General features: G+C 35.2%; 4 protein-coding genes across 13 annotated transcripts; all 4 read left to right on the forward strand.

Moving 5' to 3' along the window:
• Window positions 1-264: 264 nt before the first annotated feature.
• LOC111777499 (protein kinase STUNTED) lies at window positions 265-3,962 on the forward strand. 2 transcript variants are annotated; one of them, XM_023657139.2, is made up of 11 exons: window positions 269-661; window positions 878-1,162; window positions 1,254-1,327; window positions 1,416-1,534; window positions 1,602-1,717; window positions 1,801-2,274; window positions 2,369-2,617; window positions 2,695-2,858; window positions 2,937-3,164; window positions 3,239-3,388; window positions 3,471-3,962. In XM_023657139.2, exons 2-11 carry the CDS (start codon window positions 991-993, stop codon window positions 3,747-3,749), a joined length of 2,025 nt encoding a protein of 674 aa, XP_023512907.1. In that variant the 5' UTR covers window positions 269-661; window positions 878-990; the 3' UTR covers window positions 3,750-3,962. The 2 variants fall into 2 exon arrangements, with proteins under 2 accessions (XP_023512908.1, XP_023512907.1); XM_023657140.2 differs by lacking the exon at window positions 3,471-3,962 and having other exon boundaries at window positions 265-661; window positions 2,937-3,160; window positions 3,239-3,384.
• A 1,803-nt stretch (window positions 3,963-5,765) lies between these two features.
• LOC111777652 (basic leucine zipper 19) lies at window positions 5,766-9,311 on the forward strand. 5 transcript variants are annotated; one of them, XM_087118789.1, is made up of 4 exons: window positions 5,766-5,981; window positions 6,304-7,139; window positions 7,951-8,431; window positions 8,956-9,311. In XM_087118789.1, the coding sequence occupies exons 2-3, from the start codon at window positions 6,395-6,397 to the stop codon at window positions 7,965-7,967; spliced, it is 762 nt and encodes a 253-aa protein (XP_086974915.1). In that variant the 5' UTR covers window positions 5,766-5,981; window positions 6,304-6,394; the 3' UTR covers window positions 7,968-8,431; window positions 8,956-9,311. The 5 variants fall into 5 exon arrangements, with proteins under 5 accessions (XP_086974915.1, XP_086974916.1, XP_086974917.1 ...); XM_087118790.1 differs by having other exon boundaries at window positions 8,972-9,311; XM_087118791.1 differs by lacking the exon at window positions 8,956-9,311 and having other exon boundaries at window positions 7,951-8,071; window positions 8,303-8,431.
• A 2,162-nt stretch (window positions 9,312-11,473) lies between these two features.
• On the forward strand, window positions 11,474-12,719 carry LOC111777642 (putative BOI-related E3 ubiquitin-protein ligase 3). The gene is made up of 2 exons (XM_023657328.2): window positions 11,474-11,872; window positions 11,998-12,719. Exons 1-2 carry the CDS (start codon window positions 11,669-11,671, stop codon window positions 12,511-12,513), a joined length of 720 nt encoding a protein of 239 aa, XP_023513096.2. The 5' UTR covers window positions 11,474-11,668; the 3' UTR covers window positions 12,514-12,719.
• Window positions 12,720-13,833: 1,114 nt separating this feature from the next.
• On the forward strand, window positions 13,834-18,727 carry LOC111776907 (putative CDP-diacylglycerol--inositol 3-phosphatidyltransferase 2). Of its 5 annotated transcripts, none has more exons than XM_087118331.1 (12): window positions 13,834-14,062; window positions 14,225-14,367; window positions 14,513-14,589; window positions 14,670-14,754; window positions 14,860-14,909; window positions 15,284-15,323; window positions 15,500-15,544; window positions 16,105-16,170; window positions 16,277-16,391; window positions 16,692-16,748; window positions 16,835-16,933; window positions 18,402-18,727. In XM_087118331.1, the coding sequence occupies exons 3-12, from the start codon at window positions 14,523-14,525 to the stop codon at window positions 18,462-18,464; spliced, it is 687 nt and encodes a 228-aa protein (XP_086974457.1). In that variant the 5' UTR covers window positions 13,834-14,062; window positions 14,225-14,367; window positions 14,513-14,522; the 3' UTR covers window positions 18,465-18,727. The 5 variants fall into 5 exon arrangements, with proteins under 5 accessions (XP_086974457.1, XP_023512084.2, XP_086974458.1 ...); XM_023656316.2 differs by having other exon boundaries at window positions 13,835-14,062; window positions 14,459-14,589; XM_087118332.1 differs by having other exon boundaries at window positions 13,835-14,062; window positions 14,233-14,367; window positions 14,459-14,589.
• The last annotated feature ends 726 nt before the right edge of the window (window positions 18,728-19,453 follow it).

The raw sequence follows: 19,453 nt of genomic DNA on the forward strand, positions 1-19,453 counted from the left end.
AAAAGTTATAATGTTTTTTCAATTAAAAAAAAACTTTTCCTTGACGATCTTGTTTGCATGTAGTACGGGCAACGGTCAGGTATGGCAACCCGCAACAGCCGGTGGAAAACTTGAAGTCCCCTTTTGGTGGACCACGCAAAATTACCGGATACCATAGGTTTCCCGCGAAAACTTCCAGTTTCCCTTTTAACTGTCATAAAAAAAAAAAAAAAAAAAAAAAAAAAAAAGGAAGGAATCAAGAAATCAATCAACCAAAAATACCTATCTTCCTTTTCAATTCCTTCAAAAATTCTCTGCAACTCTCTCTGTAACTCTCTCTGTAACTCTCTCTCTCTCTAACTTTCTCTCTCTTGCCGACATTTTCTTCCCCCAAACTTCATCTCTTCTTCCCTTTTCGCTTCCTCAACTAATCTAAACAAAAAAGCACTCAAAACCCCCATTTCCTTCATCCATCCTTGACGTCACCCGACCTTAATTTATTGTCTTTTACGACAATTTTAGTGCCCTAACTTCCCTTCCTTTTCAAATTTCCTTATCCTCTCTCTCTCTGATTCTCCCCATTACTTGCCCGCACTACCTTACACCCTTCGATTTCATTAATCCGCTAAATCGGTGTTTAAAATCATGCTCAGCTTCGTCGACCAACCCTTTCAAGTTTTAGGTACAACCCATTTGTCGGCTTCTCTTTATCTTCTTCATGATTCTTATGCAAATTATTGTTCTAATTTCTCATTTAGGTTTTTTTATTTCCTGTTTAATGGTAGCTTTTTGGATGGGCCAATGGGTCGATGCTTGTTTTTAAATACTTATAGCTACCTTCTTTTTCTATGGGTGGATTTAGCTTTCTGATTCTTTTGTTGGTTGATTTTGGTGGTAGAGAGTGAAATGATGGAGGGTTTAAAAACTGGGGAGTCTCCCAATCAGTGGTTACCTGGTGAAGCCCTGCTAATCGAAGAAGATTCAAAATCTGTGGGGTTTTGAGGAAACGAAATGACTGTTGATCATGAGGATTCTGAGGCAATCGAAAGGAAGAAGAAGAAGAAGAATGTGTTAGTGGGGATTAGGATAAATGGCAATAGCAGAGATTTGCTCAATTGGGCGATTGTTAAAGTTGCTGATCCTGGGGATTGTGTTATTGTAATCCATGTTTGTCAAACTTCTGGTGGGTTTTCATTGTTCTTCTCTAGCTTTAACTCTTTACATTCACTTGTATGATGCATAGTTTCATATGATTTTTCCCTCTTGCCAAACAGACCGTGCATCAAGAGATAAGCCCTTATTTGATGAATTCATAGAAGGATACAAAAGGCTTTGTGATGTAAACAAGGTTTGGTTTGGGATCTCTTGCACTCTATGGATGCTATGGATGAACTTAAGTTTTGGGTACTGATTGTTTTCTTGGATTCTTGTATTAGGTAGCTCTGATTGCTCAGATATCGACTGGAAGTTCGGTTAAGAAGACTTTGGTTAGACAGGCGAAAAGCTATGGCGCTGGGGCCGTGGTTTTGGGAACAAGCAAACCATCTAATCTTGGGTAGGGAATTCACTGAATAGCCTTTTGGTTTGTTTCTTGAGTTGATCTTAACAGAAGCCATTTGCAGGGGTTGGTCTTCAACAATTAGATACGTTGTTAAGAGACTGCCTCGAACGACCGATGTTTTGGCTCTCAACAATGGCAAAATTGTCTTCAGAAGATCCACCAATGATCAACTACCAGGTTTGCTGCTCTTGGATGGACTTTTGTTTATTTTTGAAGAACAAAAAGTAGAGTTAGTCATATATTTGATTGTAACATGACAGGGTTGAATCTAGACCCAAAACCAAGTTTAAGTCAAGCTAGCCAATCTGACTTTGATGGCTATGAGACTGAGAAATCTGTTTCTTATGGGGTTGGTAGTGAAGACTTGAAGGATGAATTTCATGGAGTTGTTCTTGAAAGTAAAAGGGTTTGTTCCAAACAAGATTCTGCAATGAAGAAGGTGAATTCCGAGCCGGGACTTGGTTGGCCATTGCTTCGAACGTCTCCAAGGATTCCACAAACCCCATGTGTACATAACATGTCTGTAGTGCAATGGGTGATGAACTTACCCGATCGCTCCCCGTATCATAGCTTCAGCATAAAAGGAAATGATCCATCACGAAGCGAGATCTCGGGTTTATCTGCCTTTTCTGAACCACCAGGAAACCTGGAGGATCTCCTGAAAACTATCTCAACTAGTTATAAATGGTTTAGTCCTGATGTGTTGAAAGCTTCAACTTCGCATTTCTCTTTAGGTTCGAGTTCATCCTTGCTATGAACCGATGTTTTCATTTGTTTTCTCGCCCTTCTGATGGGTCCATGGCTCATGAATTTGGCTGTTCTTAACAGAAAATCTGATTGGGAAAGGCGGCTGCAATCGTGTCTACAAGGGAATTCTCCCAGATGGTAAGCCAATAGCTGTTAAGGTAATGAACTTTTCGAAACAGGCATGGAACGATTTTTCTCGAGAAGTTGACATTATATCCTCATTACATCACAAGAACATAACTCCCTTTCTTGGTATCTGTGTCGAACACGATACGTTGATCTCTGTTTATGATTTCTTTTCCAAAGGAAGTTTAGAGGAAAATTTATATGGTAAGCCTTAAATATCTTACATTTTCAAATACTATCAGATCAGGAGTATGGTACTAAGAAAATTATGTGATATTTAGATAGAAACAAAGAAAAAGGTGTACTTTCATGGGAGGTAAGATTCGAGTTTGCGATTGGAATAGCGGAAGCGCTAAACTACCTACACGACGAATGTCCTCAGCCTGTTGTACACAGAGATGTCAAGACATCAAACATTCTGCTCACCGATGAACTCGAACCACAGGTAATTCGTTACAAGATCCCGATCGGATGAGACTTTGAATTTTGCTCGTTTATTCCTAACTGAGGCTCTATATGACAGTTATCAGATTTTGGGCTTGCAACCTGGGGACCAACAGAATCATCCTTTCGAATCGAAGCTGATGTCGTGGGAACGTTTGGATATCTTGCTCCTGAATATTTCATGTATGGAAAAGTGAGCAATAAGATTGATGTGTATGCGTTTGGTATCGTTCTACTTGAATTGTTGTCGGGACGAAGAGCAATCGGCACCGAGACATCGAAAGAGCAGCAGAGCTTGGTTATGTGGGTAAGACTTGGTTAAAATATTTTGATACAGTATGCATACAAGGATTAAGAACATGCTTTATGATTATATGCCAGGCCAAGCCAATGATAGAGAGTGGCAATGTAAAGGAAATAGTTGATCCAAATTTGGAGGGGAAATTCAATGACGAACAGTTGCAGAGAATGGTTCTTGCAGCAACGCTTTGCATCACGAGGGCATCTCGACTCCGTCCTCGAATCAGTCAGGTATTGCTTTGAACACGATTCGTTTCACCAAACCACGTTGTTTGCATTAATCAAAGACGTTTACGAACGTGATTCGTTCCAGATATTGAAGATTCTAAGAGGGGAAAGCGAAAACGAAACCAAAACCAAAACCGAAAGCTTCCTTATGGAGGATTCACAAAGCGTGGAGAATGGAGATGATGAAGTTTATCCAAATTCAAGCTCCGAACTGCATTTGAGCCTTGCATTGGTCGGTGTTGACGACGACGACGACGACGGTGACTACTCATTTAGCAGCGTGGAACAGCGAAAAAGAGTTTGTTTGGAAGATTATTTCAAAGCAAGATGTAGCAGATCCTCAAGCTTCAACCAGCTTCTTTAGACTGTAAATTAGGCATATATTCTATACAATAAAATTGTGATGCACCCTTTGCTGAGGTGATTTCTTAACACTTGTAAATATTTTCTTTTCCCAGGTTGTAAATATTTACAATTTCTTGCCCCCATCTTCGATACTTTTAATTCACGTGGGTACGTAGTAGTAAATTATAGTTTACCATATATATCATATTTGATATATTATTATAGGCACTTACATCCGTATCTTTCTATTTATTACTCTTTCCAGATCCTTGTAATTTATTTATTACTCTTCTTATATCCTTGTAATTTATTTGATTATAAATAAGATAACTTTTATTATCATCTTATTTTATTTTTGCTAATGAAAAAAATCATAAACTAATTAATTTCAATAAAATAAAATTTTGGACAAAAATAATTAAGATTAATCAATGAATAACTCTGCCAAAATCATAAATTAAAGAACAAAATTGTAAGTTTGTTTTTTTTTCTAAATTTTATTAATTTCATATTTTATGTATTATAGTTTCATTAAAAGCATTAAAAAAAACATTTTTTAAAGGCTTTTTAAGCAAAAAAAAAAAAAAATAATAAAATAAAATTGTTAAATGTTTAAAATGGTGAACATTTTTAACAAAAATAATTAATTATAATTATATATATATAATATTAAAGTCAGCTTTTACTATTTCTAGTCAAATTCTGTGGGTAAAACCGTAAAATCCTATTAATACTCAATACAAAAAAGTCAAACCAATAATTTTAAATAAACTTTCTATTTTAAAACCAGATTTCTTTGAAAAAACTTAATGAATTATTTAGATAATAATCACAATTATTTATAATTATTAAAAAGTTTGAATTTTCAATTATTGTTGAAATCGATATTTTTTTAATTAAAAATTTTAAAATTTATTTTTGTTTCCTCCAATTTCTATATTTTAGTAAATTTTAAAATAACATAATTTATTGTTTTTTTTTTTTTTTAAATTTATGTCAACCAAATTTTAATTGGCTAAAGAAACCAAATTGGCATGGCTTGTGCATATGATTTTTTATTTTATAATTAGAAAGTGATCTTAAATAAAAATAAAATATTTTACATATGTTGTTTTTGGATAGTCTCACACGTAATTAATTTACATACAATTTTTTTAGAATGAAATATTTTTTTATTTAATTAAAAAATTTAAAAGAATAAGAATAATTATCCCCGAAGACCTTTTCTCTCTGGTTTGAGATCAAACGTCTCGTTCTCACCAGTCACGTGAATTTTCTATCAGATAGTTTTGAGAATTGTTGGGAGAGGAGTCCAAGTCGGTTAGTTAAGGGGAAGATCTTGAGTAAAGTCATCAGAATTTATGCTCAAAGTAGATAATATTAATATCATACTCTTGTGGGGTTGTAATTACAATGGTATCAAAGCCTGAGCAATGAGCCATCGAAGACGTTGGGCCACAAAGGGATGGACCGTAAGATCCCACAGTAGTTGTAAAAGGTAATTAGGCAGTGAATCAAGAAGGGCTGAGGCTGAATTGTGAGATCTCACATTAATTGAAAAAGGTAATTGGGCAGTGAGATCCCACAAACGGGGTGGACTGTGAGATCCCACATTAGTTGAAAGGGGTAATTGGGCAGTGAACCAAGAAGGACTGAGGCTGAATTGTGAGATCCCACGTTAGCTGAAAAGGGTAATTTGGCAGTGAGCCAAAAAGGACACTAACGAATGGATGTGAGAGAGAGGGTAATTGGGCGGTGAGCCAACAAAGACACTGAAGGATGGATGTGAGATCTCACATTCTTAGGGACGTAAATTCATGTGAGATTTGGGCAAGGACGTTGGATTTAGAAGGGTGAATTGACTCTCTACCGGGCATAGCTCGAAAGTAGTGTTTGAATGAGGGAGTTGAAAAAAGAGGATAAATTTAGAGAAGAAGAGGCTTTCTGGAGGAAGAAAAAGGGGGATCGTATGAACCAAACACAAAAAAGGGATCAGTTTAGGTGGGGAAAGACGATTATAATTGGACCCACAATGATATTTAGTCGTAAGAAAGCTAAGAACCACCAAACGCGGCTAGATTCTCCCTCAAAGCTGCTCCAGTTCCTCTACGACCCTATAAATGGCTTTGAATCACTCTCACATGCCCATTTCCTTGACTTTTCAGCCCCGGAAAAGCTGTTTCTCAGTCCTCTCATACATTCCTTCTTCTTTTCTATGATCCAAGTTTGAAATTCCGGCATCTCTCTAAAGGTTTCGTATCCTATTCTCTGTCGCTTTCTTTACGATTATCGAATCGCCTCCATGATTCTTCACCCTTCTGTTGTCACTTGTTGATTGGGTTTTAGGTTTTGATTATTGGGTTTTCTTTCTTTTTCATGTTTTTGATTGTTCTCCTAATTATCATCAATTGAAATTCGCCACTGGATGTTTGAAATTCGTCACTTATCGGATTGTTCTTCTGAAATTCGAAGCAAAATTAGTGTTCCTGTTGGTTTGTTCTTCATTTCTGGTTCTTGTTGGTTATCGTTGGTTTTTGTTGTTCTGCTGAATCCTTGTTTATCTAATTGTTTAGGATCTCCGTTCGAATCATAGGGCTCATAATCGTAGTTTCTCCTTGGAATTGCTGTCTTGAAGTGGATTTTCATTAAATTTTCATATCTTTAATGGAAGAAGGCGAGCTTGAATCCTCAAATCCAGAAGTGTTTTCGAGTTCGAATGCCGTCGAGCTTCCGAACAGTTGCTCAATGGATACCTTCTTGGATGAAATTCTAAAGGACACTCATGCTTGCACACACGCTCATACTTGCAATCCTTCTGGTCCTGATTATTCACATACACACACCTGTTTTCATGTCCATACTAAAGTTGTCTCTTCCCCGTCCGAAGACAAGGTTTCCACTGACGACACAGCGGAGTCTGTGGATAAGAAGACTAAGAAACGCTCGCTAGGTAACCGCGAAGCAGTTCGTAAATACCGGGAGAAGAAAAAGGCGAGGGCTGCATCATTGGAAGATGAAGTTATGAGATTGAAGGCCCTGAATCAGCAACTGTTGAAGAGATTGCAAGGCCAGGCTGCATTGGAGGCTGAGATTTCTAGGCTTAAATGTTTGCTTGTGGATATTCGAGGAAGAATTGAAGGGGAGATTGGAAGCTTTCCATATCATAAACCAGCCAATTCAAATCTTCTCAATCAAAATGCACCTGGAAGTTATGTGATTAATCCATGTAATGTTCAATGCAACGATCAGCCGTATTGCCTTAATGCAGGGACCGATGGAAAAAGTGGAGAGAGCGTTTTGTTGAACGGGCATAGTTTTAGCGCGTGTGACATCGGAAATCTCGAGTGCTTGGCCAATCAAAACACAGGAGCAACGGAACTTCCGGACTGTGAATTAAACCAGAAGAAAGGTAAAACCAGAGCACTTAGCTTTTAATTGTTTTAGTTTTATGATTGGTGCAGTAGTTCACTTGATAGATATCAGTGTTTCTGACTTACTCTATTCTTTAGTTTCTTGGGAACTTACAAGAATAAACACTGTAGTTTAAGAAAACGGTCCACTGGTCAGTCGATTTCTGTCACATATTTGCAAATTAGTATCACGTAGATGTCGTAGAGATGGTTTTGTTTTATGGGAATGTGAGATCCCACATTAATTGGAGAGGTGAACGAATCACTCTTTCTAAGGGTGTGGAAACCTCTCCCTAGCAGATAGTGTTTTAAAAATCTTGAGGGGAAGCCCGAAAAGAAAAACCCAAAGAGGACGATATATGCTAGTAGTAGGCTTGGGCTGTTACAAATGGTATCAGAGCCAGACACCGGGAGATGTGCCAACGAGGAGGCTGAGCCTCGAAGGGGGGTGGACACGAGGCGGTGTGTCAGCAAGGACGCTGGATTCCGAAGAGGGATGGGTTGGAGGGTCCCACATTGAATAGAGAGGGGAACGAAGCATTCTTTATAAGGATGTGGAAACCTTTTCCTAGCAGACACGTTTTAAAACCTTGAGGGAAGTCCGGAAGGGAAAGCCTAAATAGGACAATATCTGCTAGCGGTGGGCTTGGGGCGTTACAGGAAATGCATAGATGTTGCAACTAAATACGTTGATGAATGATCGATTTTATTATATAATAGCTATGAGATCTTAGTTCTGGACAATTTATGAGTATACTCTTTGTTTTACTCGATGTATTACATGTGTATATGAACACATCTTAACCTCAGGTGTATATGTGTTATAAAAGCCTGAACTTCATGTTGCCTTTCAAAGCAAAATCCGACTGCTCCCGAAGATCTCTCTACCGTCTTAGGTTCTTTTCATATGTAGCTTGCAAGACTCCTGCTGGTAGCACAACTTTCATTTGTTGGGCGTTCGGATGCAAAATTTTAGTATATGTTCCATAACCATAAGTAAAACGACGATATGAGTTGTCGTCTCTATCGTCTTTTCCTTTGTTTTGTTTCCCTTTCTTTTACATTTATTCATGAGTTTTATGAGTTCGATACAGCCTGATGACTGCCCGTTTATGTCTTCAGCTACTAACAACACGTTATATGATGCTCACGATTCATTTAGGGGTCCGTAAGGCGACGAAAAATGCGAAGAGCTGAGCTCGGATAGTATATGCATCCTTTTGTGTATATAGGCCTGCCCCACGTCCATTCCTGTTCTTCTGTTCAGTGCAGCATCAACATTATCTTTCAGGTTTTTATCTTCCACAACCCTTTCACCCTCTTTCTAGGTTGTTTGAGATAGTCAGTGCAACCGCCCAACTCCACCCGCTATTAGATATTGTCCTATTTAGACTTTTCCTTTCGGGCTTCCCTTCAAAGTTTTTAAAATGTGTCTGCTAGGGAGAGGTTACAAATGGTATGAAAGCTAAACACCGGGCGGTGTGCCATCGAGGATGTTGAGCCCCAAAGCGAAGTGGATTGTGAGATGTCACATCGATTGGAGAACGAAGCATTGGTTATAAGGGTGTGGAAACCTCTCCTTAGCAGACACGTTTTAAAAACCTTTGAGTGGAAGTCCCAAAGGGAAAGTCCAAAGAGGATAATATCTACTAGCGGAGGGCTTCAGTTGGTACGGGAAGCAAGAAAATGACGGTAGAATCATCCACCTTCATAGTTTAAGATAGCCACACACACACATATTAGCTATATGAGTTTCAGAGGTGTTATATTGTTAGTGGTTTTAGCAAAAACATTCATGGATGATTGGAATTACAGAACTAGGAAATGGCAGGATTTCAAAACACCTCAAGGAAACTTAAATCTGCGCGTTCAACGTTCAAGACAACTTCGAGTAGCATGTAGAGTCTAAGACGAACCGAGCACATTTGTCACTTGCATTCCGAGCCATCCATATCGACCCGGGTTCGCCATTGTTGAATGAAAACTGCTCCTGGTGGCTATACTTTTGAGGAGTCATGAAGTAAAATCACTTTCTAAATCTCAACATCATAGGTGAGCTTCAGAGGAGATTGCTTAAGGCTTAATGCTTTGGCTCTGTTATTATTTTGGGGTGAAATTTGAATCTCTTCCAACATCTTCAGTATACATAAAGAGATTTATTCCAGACTTAATTTCCTTTTCAGTTAATAGATTTTTAAACATTTTTTTTACTGTTTTTTAATTAAAAAAATCACAATAAATTGAACCCGATCGAATGTTCTAAACAAAAATTGAAACCCGAGCTAATATGAATATTGTTCAAATTCACATAAACGCAAATAAATAGAAAGAAATACCCTTAACCCGCTTATTTTTTTTTTTAAATTTTAATGATATTTTAAACTTCAAAAAAAATTCTTAATACAGTAAAAATGGTTACAAATTTTTTTTTACCGTACATATATATAGACTAAAATCATCTAATTTAATCTCATAATTTAAATCATCTATTCTAATCTCATAATTTATCTACACGAATATTTTTACAGTGATAACTGTAAATATATATTTGATTAAAAAAAAATTTAAGAGGGTTTTGAATTTTTTTATTTTAAAAAAATTAAGGATGTAAATTTTTTTTTAAAAAAATTAAATATATCGATATTTTTATTAATTTAACTAATTAAAAATAGAGTTAAAAAGTATTTAAAAATTAGTAGTAAGATAAAATTTCAAAAATCCTAAGATATTATTTCCGCTCCAATAAAAAAAAAAAAAAAAAAAAAAAAAAAATATATATATATATATATATATATATATATATATTGAAAAGTAATAGGCAATTTAAGGCAAGGCGTACTTATTTGGCGGGAGTGTCGTCTACAATAACAACAAGTTTGTGGCTTTTTTCCCAAAGCTCTTTTATTTGTTTAAAAAACACTTTTAAAAAAAAGTTGCCGGAAAACACTAATTTTAAATTACTCAATTTTCTAATATTCCCATAATTATTTTTCTATATACTTCCAACATTAATTATATAAACTTAATTCCAATTAATTTCATTTTTACATCTATATAATTTTTTTTTCTATTAATTCAAAATCATTTTTAAAATTAAATAAAATATGAATAATCTAAATAAAACATTTTTTTTCCTCCATTGAAAAGTCAAAATTGAAGATAAAACTATGAAAATCATTCGACAGACATTCAAATTCCCGAAAGAAAACAAAAAAAAAAAAAAAAACCACACCATGATTAGCTGTTTTTCCGACAACCTTAGATACACATAATATATGTCTTTTTTATTAATTTTGTCCTAAAAAATGTTGCTACGTGTATATATATATATATATAAATTATAATATAAGTTTGAAATTAAAAGAACTTATAAATTATACTAAAAATATCAAAGGTCTAATATTACTAATAAATTTTATAACATATTTGAAAATGAAGAAATGCTTATTTGTTAGTAATTTTAGATATTATTTTAGTTTATGTAATTTAAAATGTTCAATTTTTTTTTAATAAATATTAATTATAGTCTCTATTATTAATTTTTATAAATAAATTCAAAATAATATTTTAACCTAACAAAATTACAATACACATCAGTTTAATAATAAACAAATTGATATTATTAATTTAATTATTTTTTTATATAATATTAACATAAAATAAAATTAGAAAATACACATATTAACATTATTTTAATTTTTAAAGATATTAATGACGTCACATTTTAAAAAAAGTTTAGTGATATATTTGGAATATGTTACTAACCTTCCATTCATATTATTAAATTAAAAAAGTTTTAAAATATTTTCAATTTTTTTTTAATTAAGAATATTGAACAAAACTTTTATTATTTTTATTAATTTAGCGAGATTTAACAATATGTTAAATAAATAAATAAATAAAAGATTTATGAAGGTCACAATCAAAACGTTTGATCATATATTTATTTAGAGTTGACGAAAAAAAAATTAGGATAAAAAAATTAAAAATAGATCCTAATATTTAGGAATTTTAAAATGAGGCAAGTGGGAAAAATAAATTTGGTGTGCATATTATTAAAAAATAAAAATTAATTAAAATTTTATAAAAAAAATAAAAATAATAATTAGTTTAAATTATAATTTTGTGTTAATTTGATTATTTTAAAATAATTTTAAAATAAAAAAATATGGTATAAATTCCAACTACTAAATTATTGTTTACTCACCATATCTGCATGAACTCCTGGGCGTTTACCGCGGCCCTTAATAAACTCCCAATTTGGAATTTATTTTATTTATTTATTTATTTATTTATTTTATTCTGTGACTATATATATATATATATATATATATATACACAGTTATATGTATCTGCACGGTGTACGAGAGGCACTATCTTCTGTTAGCGTCCTTGGAAACGTTATAATTCGCTCCCAATTCTGAGACGAGATTCGTGAGAACCGCGCCGGATGCAAGGTTATGTACTAAATTGTTTGTTGCTTTGAATCAACCAAGGAATCCGACTGTTTGCGTTTCTCAAATTTGGAATGGCCATTCAATTGCAGTTGCAGCAGCGGAATTTTGGCCGTCCATTGGAGTCTGCTGCTGAGTTTCATCGTTATCTTCAACTAGGAAACGGCCAGTCGAATCTTCTTCTTTCGCAGGAGTGTTGGAGTAAATCTGATTCTCGGATAGGTAATTTTGTGGCGGAAATGTCCGTGGATCAGATTGATCGTTTCATTCGATTGGAGGTCTGTACTTCGATTTCTCTTCGGATTTTTGTTTCTTGGAAGGAAGTTCGTAGTTGTTGTGTGTGTTTTCTTATGATTTGCTGTTTTGTTGTTTCTTGAATCTTTTGTTTTCTTTATTGAAACAGAGTGAAAGATTCAGATTACTCCTGCAACATAAGATAAATCAACAAATTAGAGTGTTGCTGAACCAGATCGAAAACAGAACGCGCGTCCTGCTTCAGCAGAAGGACGAAGAGATCGCTAGCACGAACATGAGGACGATCCAACTTGAACAACTATTGATGAAATTAGAAATGGAGAATCAAAAGCGGAAGAGAGCAGTAGAAGAGAATCAAGCGATGGTAGCGTCGCTTAGTCACGCGCTGAATGAAATGAGAGAGAAGCTTTTAGCCAGCGCGAACGACGCCGAGTCCAGCAACAACAACGTCAGAATCGGAGAAGACGACGCCAGTGATTTCGGAAATAATAAAAAGAGGAAGAAGATGAGGATGATTTGCCAAATCTGCAACTCTCGGATTTCGTGCGTGCTGTTGTTGCCTTGCAGGCACCTGTGTTCATGTAAGTCATGCGCGAGTGCTCTCGAATTTTGCCCCGTCTGCAACGCGACGAAGAAGGCCAGCATAGAGGCTGTGATTTCCTAGGCAAACAATCCGCGAAAAAGGTAAAGATGCACAGAAACCGTCTCAATTTCAAACCTCACTTTTTTGGTTGGATTTTGGAATTATATCCGTTTTTCCATTTTTCTGATTTTTCATTTGAACAAGCTGTAATTGATTTTTCTTTTTCGGAATCAAACTACACAGAAAAAGCATCCAATAAACTTTGCTGGATTATTCTTTGTTTGTTACTTCTTCCGTTTAGCTTCCTCCATTTCGGCTGATTTGACTCATTTCATTGCTGTTTCTCTTAAAACATGCCTTGATTTCACAACCAGATTTATGACTTTTAGTGCATAATAACATGAGAATAATGTTCAATAAATTCACAGATTTAACTTTTGTTTTCTTCCTTAAAATGTCTTGATTCTCACATTTGTTTGCACATATCACCACAGCAATCTCATGCTTTTCATAACAAACTTGTTTCAGGTAAACGTGAGAACTACAATGGGTGATATAAAATCATTATTTAAAATATGATTCTTAGTTTCAATATGGAAAGTTTTCAAATTAAAAATAGGATCACATTTAAAGTCAACAAATTATATCATTTTATATTATATTTCTTTTGTTGGAAAGTAAGTTTAGAGTATACTTATTTATTTATTTTTTCCTAAAATTATGACTTGCCATTCAAAATGCTTTTTTTATTTTATTTTTATTTTTTTAACAAATATTGTTGCCCACCTCACAATCTTTAAATTATAATTTCTCAATTTTAGATATAAAAATATACAATAGGGCTAAAGATTTAACCCGAACAATTTTTAAAATTTTATTTTTCTCACTACCAAATTTATTTGTTTCAAAATTTCTGTGCACACGTAAGAATTAAAATATGATATAGGTATCATATTATTTTATTATTAGCCGATACTTTTTTTCTAAAATTATAAAACTAAGTTTTTTTTAAAAAAAAATTAATAGGTTTGTATGATAATAATTAAAATCTAAATATGTGGAGTATGAAGGTTGTATATATAATAAATATAAACTTGAAAATAATGAATTAAAAACTATATTATTATATTGCCACAATTTCAAAAATAAAATATAGATAAATAAAATACAAAATAGAATATAAATAAAACTTAACAAAAACTGAAAGAAAAAAAAAAACTTGTAATGTCGTTATTTTCTAATATAATGTATAAACTATTTATTTTAAAATTTTAATAGATAATTTTTATTAGAAAAAATTTAAATATCCTTGTAAATGCAATAATATTTTATAAGCTTAATATTAATTAATATAAAAATTCAAAATTTAATATTAATTAATTAATTAATAATAATCCACAATAGCCCTAATTTTTAGTTTGATTTCAGTCCCCTTTCTCTGCAACTCATCTCTCTCTGTATCTCTGTGGGTGTCAGATTCAAGGTTCTCATGTGCAAATTACCGCCATTGGAGCCCGACTAGTCACGTTCCCATCAAGTTGGTCTCCATTTCTCAACTACCCTTCTCAGTTTTGCAGGCTTTTCTCCCCCTTGCTCGCCATTGATTCCTTCCTTTCTCCTCTTCCGACTGGTACGATTGAACCTTTCATTTCTAATTCCTTTGATTTATTCCCCCATTGATGATGATCATGATCATCATTCCCTCTTCTTCTCCTAATATGGATTGGCCCCATTTTGTCCCCTGATCTTTGTCAAGCTTCGTTTAATCTAATGCTCTCTGTTTTTGCTTTAGCATTGCAGTTATTCCGTTGCTTTGCTCCCTTGTCACGCGAAGAATCCGTGTAAATCATCAAAAGGGTTGTCAGCCAGCAAAGGGGTTTTGATCTGCAGTCCGACCAGATTTTCCCATTGGGGTCTCTTCCTCCCCTGTTTTGCGTATCTACTTCATCTTTCTCGTTTCATTTGATTAATGTTTTTGAATGGATTTTGGATAATATTTAATCATGGATATATGCGATGGATGCAGGAGATATAAATTGATTTATAGAGAAATTCATTCGACTCAGTTTTGAACTCTTAGAGAAGCTTCCATGGCTGATAAGTTGGTGCGGAAACAGAGTAAAATGTCCGTGTACCTTTACGTTCCCAATATTATTGGTGGGTATTAAATTTATCTCTTGAAAGTCCTGCTCCTGCCCATATGTGATTTTGAAAATAATTTCTGAACTGAAATGCAGGTTATATAAGGGTTCTCATGAACATTGTTGCCTTTGCTCTATGCTTCTCAAATAAAATAATTTTCTCTGTCCTTTATTTTGTCAGGTGAGTGCTTAATTTCTCAGATTCCCTTTTCTTTTCCAGCAATATCTTTATGCATGATTTGGGGGAAACTGGACATGATTTTATTGATGAAACTCATGTTTTCAGCTTTGTATGCGATGGTATAGATGGTTGGTGTGCTCGCAAATTCAATCAAGGTACATAATTACCCTGTTCGTGTTGTGTGTGCCATGTGCACATACGAGCAAATACTTGTCGAAAAATATATATTAGATGCAATCCTCTGGTTCTTGCCAATGTTCATCTTGGCTATTATGGGTTTGAACAGAATTGAATGTTTATAATTCTATGGTACCCATTGTTGAGCACTTCAATTGTGCTTAATGACTTCCCAGTGGGCCTTATTCTAGCATTGAACCATATGTTTTTTTGGAAGAAAACTATTCTGGGGAGCTCTATGTACATTTTTATTGAAAGGATGCTTCAATTGCCTTCAATAACTCGAACTATTATAGTCGATAAGGTTGGACAATTATCTGTAAAATGTAATATTTTTTCTTGAATGATTCAGTTTCCACCTTTGGGGCCGTGCTGGACATGTTAACAGACCGGTACAATCTTCTTTAACCTTTGTATTCATTACTATATTGGCGTTTAAAATATGGAAATGGAGTATACTACTGGATTTTTTATGCTTGTTATTATAACTTATATTGATATCAAGCCTTTCAAGGCACACAACCTTGCCCTTGATTGACAATTTTGATCAGAATCTGCTGTATCACAGGATTAGCACTGCTGGTCTACTAGTAATTCTATCCCAAGTATACAGGTAAGGATTTATATTTATTTATATATATATATATATATATATATATAAAATATTTTTTTCTAGTTCCAGCAGATTTTTCAAAGACTAATGATGTGAGATTCCACATTTGTTGGGGAGGAGAACGAAACATTCTTTACAAGGGTGTGGAAACCTCTCCCTAGCAGACACGTTTTAAAAACCTTGAGGGAAAGTCCGAAAGGCAAAGCTTAAAGAGGACAACACTACTAGTGGTGGGCTTGGACAGTTACAAATGGTATCAGAGCCAAACACCGAACGATGTGCCAGTAGGAGGCCGAGCCCCTGAGGGGAGTGGACACCATGTGGTGTGCCAGCAAGAACGAAGGGGAGTCCCACATCGATTGGAGAGGGGAACGAAGCATTCCTTATAATGGCGTTAAGGGTGTGGATACTTCTCCCTAGCAGACGCGTTTTAAAAACCTTGAGGGGAAGCCTAAAAGGGCAAGCCCAAAGAGGACTATATTTGCTAGCGGTGGACTTGGACTTGGGCTGGGGCTATTTGTGTAATCAATATTTTAATGTAATAGAGGGTTGTAACGCAGGCCTGGTTTGACTTTCTTATCATTGCTTGCTTTGGATATTGCTAGCCACTGGCTTCAGATGTACAGGTATTATATTTCTTTTATTTTTCTTGATCATGTGTTCATTTTTTCCTTCACTACGCACAATTATATTGCTGCATCTCTGATTCTTTTTGGTTTACTATTACCTCAGTACCTTTTTGATAGGCAAGACCAGTCATAAAGATGTCAAAGACAGCACCAATTGGCTGTTTAAGGCATATTATGGAAATAGGACATTTATGGCTTACTGTTGTGTGTCATGCGAGGTAATTTAAAATTACGTTGTTTAGGCTCTATAAAATTAAGCTTATAAACACTACTTAGCTACTATCTAGCTATGTTTTCAATATTCGTTCAAATTTTGAATACTAAAGAAAGTAGTTTTAAAAACTTGCTTCTGTTTTTGGAGTTGTGCTAAGAATTCAAATGCTTCCTTAAGAAAAATGATGAAGGTCATGGTAAAGAAATTATGAGAAAACGAGCACAATTTTCAAAATCCAAAAAATTAAAAACCAAATAGTTATCAAATGGGTTTTGAACACTCAATCCCCATTTTCCATCTGCAGGTTCTTTACATTATTCTATTTCTTCTGGCGGAGAAGCAAACTGAGCATTTGATGGATGTAAGTATAGTTTGTCGTTGGTGTATTAATTTTATGTTTTTGGTAGGACAATATCCCAGTGGTTTAAACTTGGTACTTTTTTTCAGATTATATTACATTCAATACAACAAAAGACATTCCTCTCACTTTTGGTCGTAATTAGCTTGTTCGGATGGGCAGTGAAGCAAGCTGTTAATGTCATACAGGTAACTCATATAGCAAGATCTTTACCTCTTTGTCAATGGTCAGATTCAACCGTGTGTCGGCATGAATGCCTAAATCGAAGTTGGAACTTCAAAATGAATCTCCTTGATTTGTACGTCCTAGTTTTAGCATATGATCCATGGTACTCTGCAGTCAAAATTATTATTTAACCGAAGGGAGTTCTTGAAATTAATATGTCAATGGTGTGCAACATTTTTCCTGTGGTTGGTTGTGAGATCCCACATCGGTTGGAGAGGGGAACGAAACATTCTTTATAAGAGTGTGGAAACCTCTCCTTAGTAGACGCGTTTTAAAACCTTGAGGGGAAGCCCGGAAGGGAAAGCCCAAAGAGAACAATATCTGCTAGCAGTGGGCTTGGGCTATTACGAATAGTATCAAAGCCAGATACCAAGCAGTGTGCCAATGAGGACGCTGAGACTCGAAGTGGGGTGGATACCGGGCGATGTTCTAGCGAGGATACTAGGCCCCAAAAGGGAGTGGATTATGAGATCCCACATCGATTGGAGAAGGGAACGAATGTTAGTGAGGATGCTAGGCCCTGAAGGGGGTGGATTGTGCGGTCCATATCAGTTGGAGAGAGAACGAACCATTCTTTATAAGTGTGGAAACCTCTCCCTAGCAGACGCATTTTAAAACCTTAAGGGGAAGCCCATAAGGGAAAGACCAAAGAGGACAATATCGACTAGCGGTGAGCTTGGGCGGTTACATAGGTGTCTAATTTTATATATTTTTGTGCTTAAAAAAAAAAGAAAGAAAAAGAAACAGAGAGAATTCATTCAAAAGGCCATAGCCAACAAAACAACCCAGGGGACGAAGAAAGAAGGCATCCCCTTTTCCAAAGGAAGGACTACAAGTGGACCTTCCAATCTAAGATGATGGCGTCAATGGAGTAATTACCAAAATGAAAATCTCAAAAGAACGAAAAAGTTAATTTCTTTTATGTGAGAAAACTCTAGAATTCCTTTCCTTTCAAAGAAGCCAAAGGATTAGCGCTGACTGTTCATCCATAGGACTCTTGCTTTGTCTTTAAAGAACCACTCGTAAAGAACTTCAATGAAACTCCACAAGTTTCCTCATTTTTATCCATTTTCATATTGTATGAATAAGGTTTCGGTTAGTACAAGAAGTCTAATGGAGAATGCCCATGTTTAAGAAATTTACGATCCCCACGATGTGTACTGTTCCAATTCACGCTTACCTCTGCCTCGGTTCACCACCGTCGCGCTCCCCGCCACATCCTGACTCTCTCCTCCTGCTACCTCGCTTCTAATCGTATACCTCGACGTGTTTGCTCTTTCATCACACGTACTTTTTGATTGATAGTATTAAGAGCTGAAGGGTGTCATGTCATTATTGTCTGAGAAGTTTATCCAATTTGAAGTTTATTTGTTGGGGCAGTAAATAGGAGCATCCGCTCTTCTAATATCAAACTGTCATTGTTTGTTTCAGATGAAGACGGCGGCAGATGTCTGTGTGCTTCACGATATCAACAAAAAACAAAAGGCAGGATGAGACAGAGCCCTTGTAAAATTTGTTTCAGTAAAGCCCTCCTGTCTTCCTGTCTTGCTCTCATGTCAAATATTTTGTAGTTTAAAATCTTCATATTTACTCCTTATATGTGATATCTATAAACAGTTATATATGCGTTTTGCTGTCTAGAAATTGTGTCCGGTTGGTTGCTGAAATTTTCTACTTTCTATTACGAACAATGAGTTGTCAATAATTCATTCCAACAATGAGTTGTTAATTAAATCTAGGAGCTTGAAGTGTCTCAACTTCCATCTTCCTTTTCATTACCATGCCACCGTGAATGTTACCGTTGTGCCTACAAAATCATGGCTTGAACTCATTCGTTTTCGAACTATCTGAGTTATGGCACTTGAGTCGATAGTTTAAGTTGGATAATTTCAAGTATGGTTTTGAATGCCTTTTGTTTTGTATTATATAGTGAAACCTTTAGATGACTCGACATAGTCTCGATTTGAAGAGAATTGTGAAACTTTCGGGGTTGTTTCTTTTTTCCTATATCTTACTATTGCTATTATTTTTTTGTGACAACTAAGTTGGGGTATCGATTCTTTGGGATCATTCCTTCTTCAAATGGAACGATTCTCTAAATACTTTTTTAGATATTCTTCTATGTCCTGGCTGTTCACGGAACGTGAAAAGCAGTTGTGCTTTCGAAAGAAATCGTAGAATTTCTTGAAAATCCTACAAGATTCATTATGAATTCAAATCCTATCAAGATGTTCACAAGAGATCAGAAATTGTTGAAGGAACATGTTGTCCCTTCCAAATGATCGAAAACTAAAGAAATAGTTAAATATATTCAAGATAAATATTGTAGTATTATGATTCTCTAGCACATATCTTTACTCATTGTGCAATCTTTGTTCTTTGTTGTGTGTCACGGTCGCACAAACCGAGCCTCGCCACTTGAACCACGTCATCTCCATGTAGACTAAAATGAAAAGAATAAATTATTTTTTTGGCTCCAAAGT

The sequence above is a fragment of the Cucurbita pepo genome, chromosome 16 (assembly GCF_057944985.1).
Source record: "Cucurbita pepo subsp. pepo isolate OVF chromosome 16, ASM5794498v1, whole genome shotgun sequence".
NCBI classification, from domain to species: Eukaryota; Viridiplantae; Streptophyta; class Magnoliopsida; order Cucurbitales; family Cucurbitaceae; genus Cucurbita; species Cucurbita pepo.

Coding starts and splice junctions, on each gene's coding strand:
- LOC111777499 (XM_023657139.2), top strand. CDS start 991: ATGACTGTTGATCATGAGGATTCTGAGGCAATCGAAAGGAAGAAGAAG. Junction 1,718..1,800: donor CACCAATGATCAACTACCAG/GTTTGCTGCTCT, acceptor GTAACATGACAG/GGTTGAATCTAGACCCAAAA. Junction 2,275..2,368: donor AACTTCGCATTTCTCTTTAG/GTTCGAGTTCAT, acceptor TGTTCTTAACAG/AAAATCTGATTGGGAAAGGC.
- LOC111777652 (XM_023657350.2), top strand. CDS start 6,395: ATGGAAGAAGGCGAGCTTGAATCCTCAAATCCAGAAGTGTTTTCGAGT. Junction 7,140..8,302: donor TGAATTAAACCAGAAGAAAG/GTAAAACCAGAG, acceptor CGATTCATTTAG/GGGTCCGTAAGGCGACGAAA.
- LOC111777642 (XM_023657328.2), top strand. CDS start 11,669: ATGGCCATTCAATTGCAGTTGCAGCAGCGGAATTTTGGCCGTCCATTG. Junction 11,873..11,997: donor ATCGTTTCATTCGATTGGAG/GTCTGTACTTCG, acceptor TTATTGAAACAG/AGTGAAAGATTCAGATTACT.
- LOC111776907 (XM_087118331.1), top strand. CDS start 14,523: ATGGCTGATAAGTTGGTGCGGAAACAGAGTAAAATGTCCGTGTACCTT. Junction 15,324..15,499: donor CTGGACATGTTAACAGACCG/GTACAATCTTCT, acceptor GCTGTATCACAG/GATTAGCACTGCTGGTCTAC. Junction 16,171..16,276: donor CACTGGCTTCAGATGTACAG/GTATTATATTTC, acceptor CTATTACCTCAG/TACCTTTTTGATAGGCAAGA.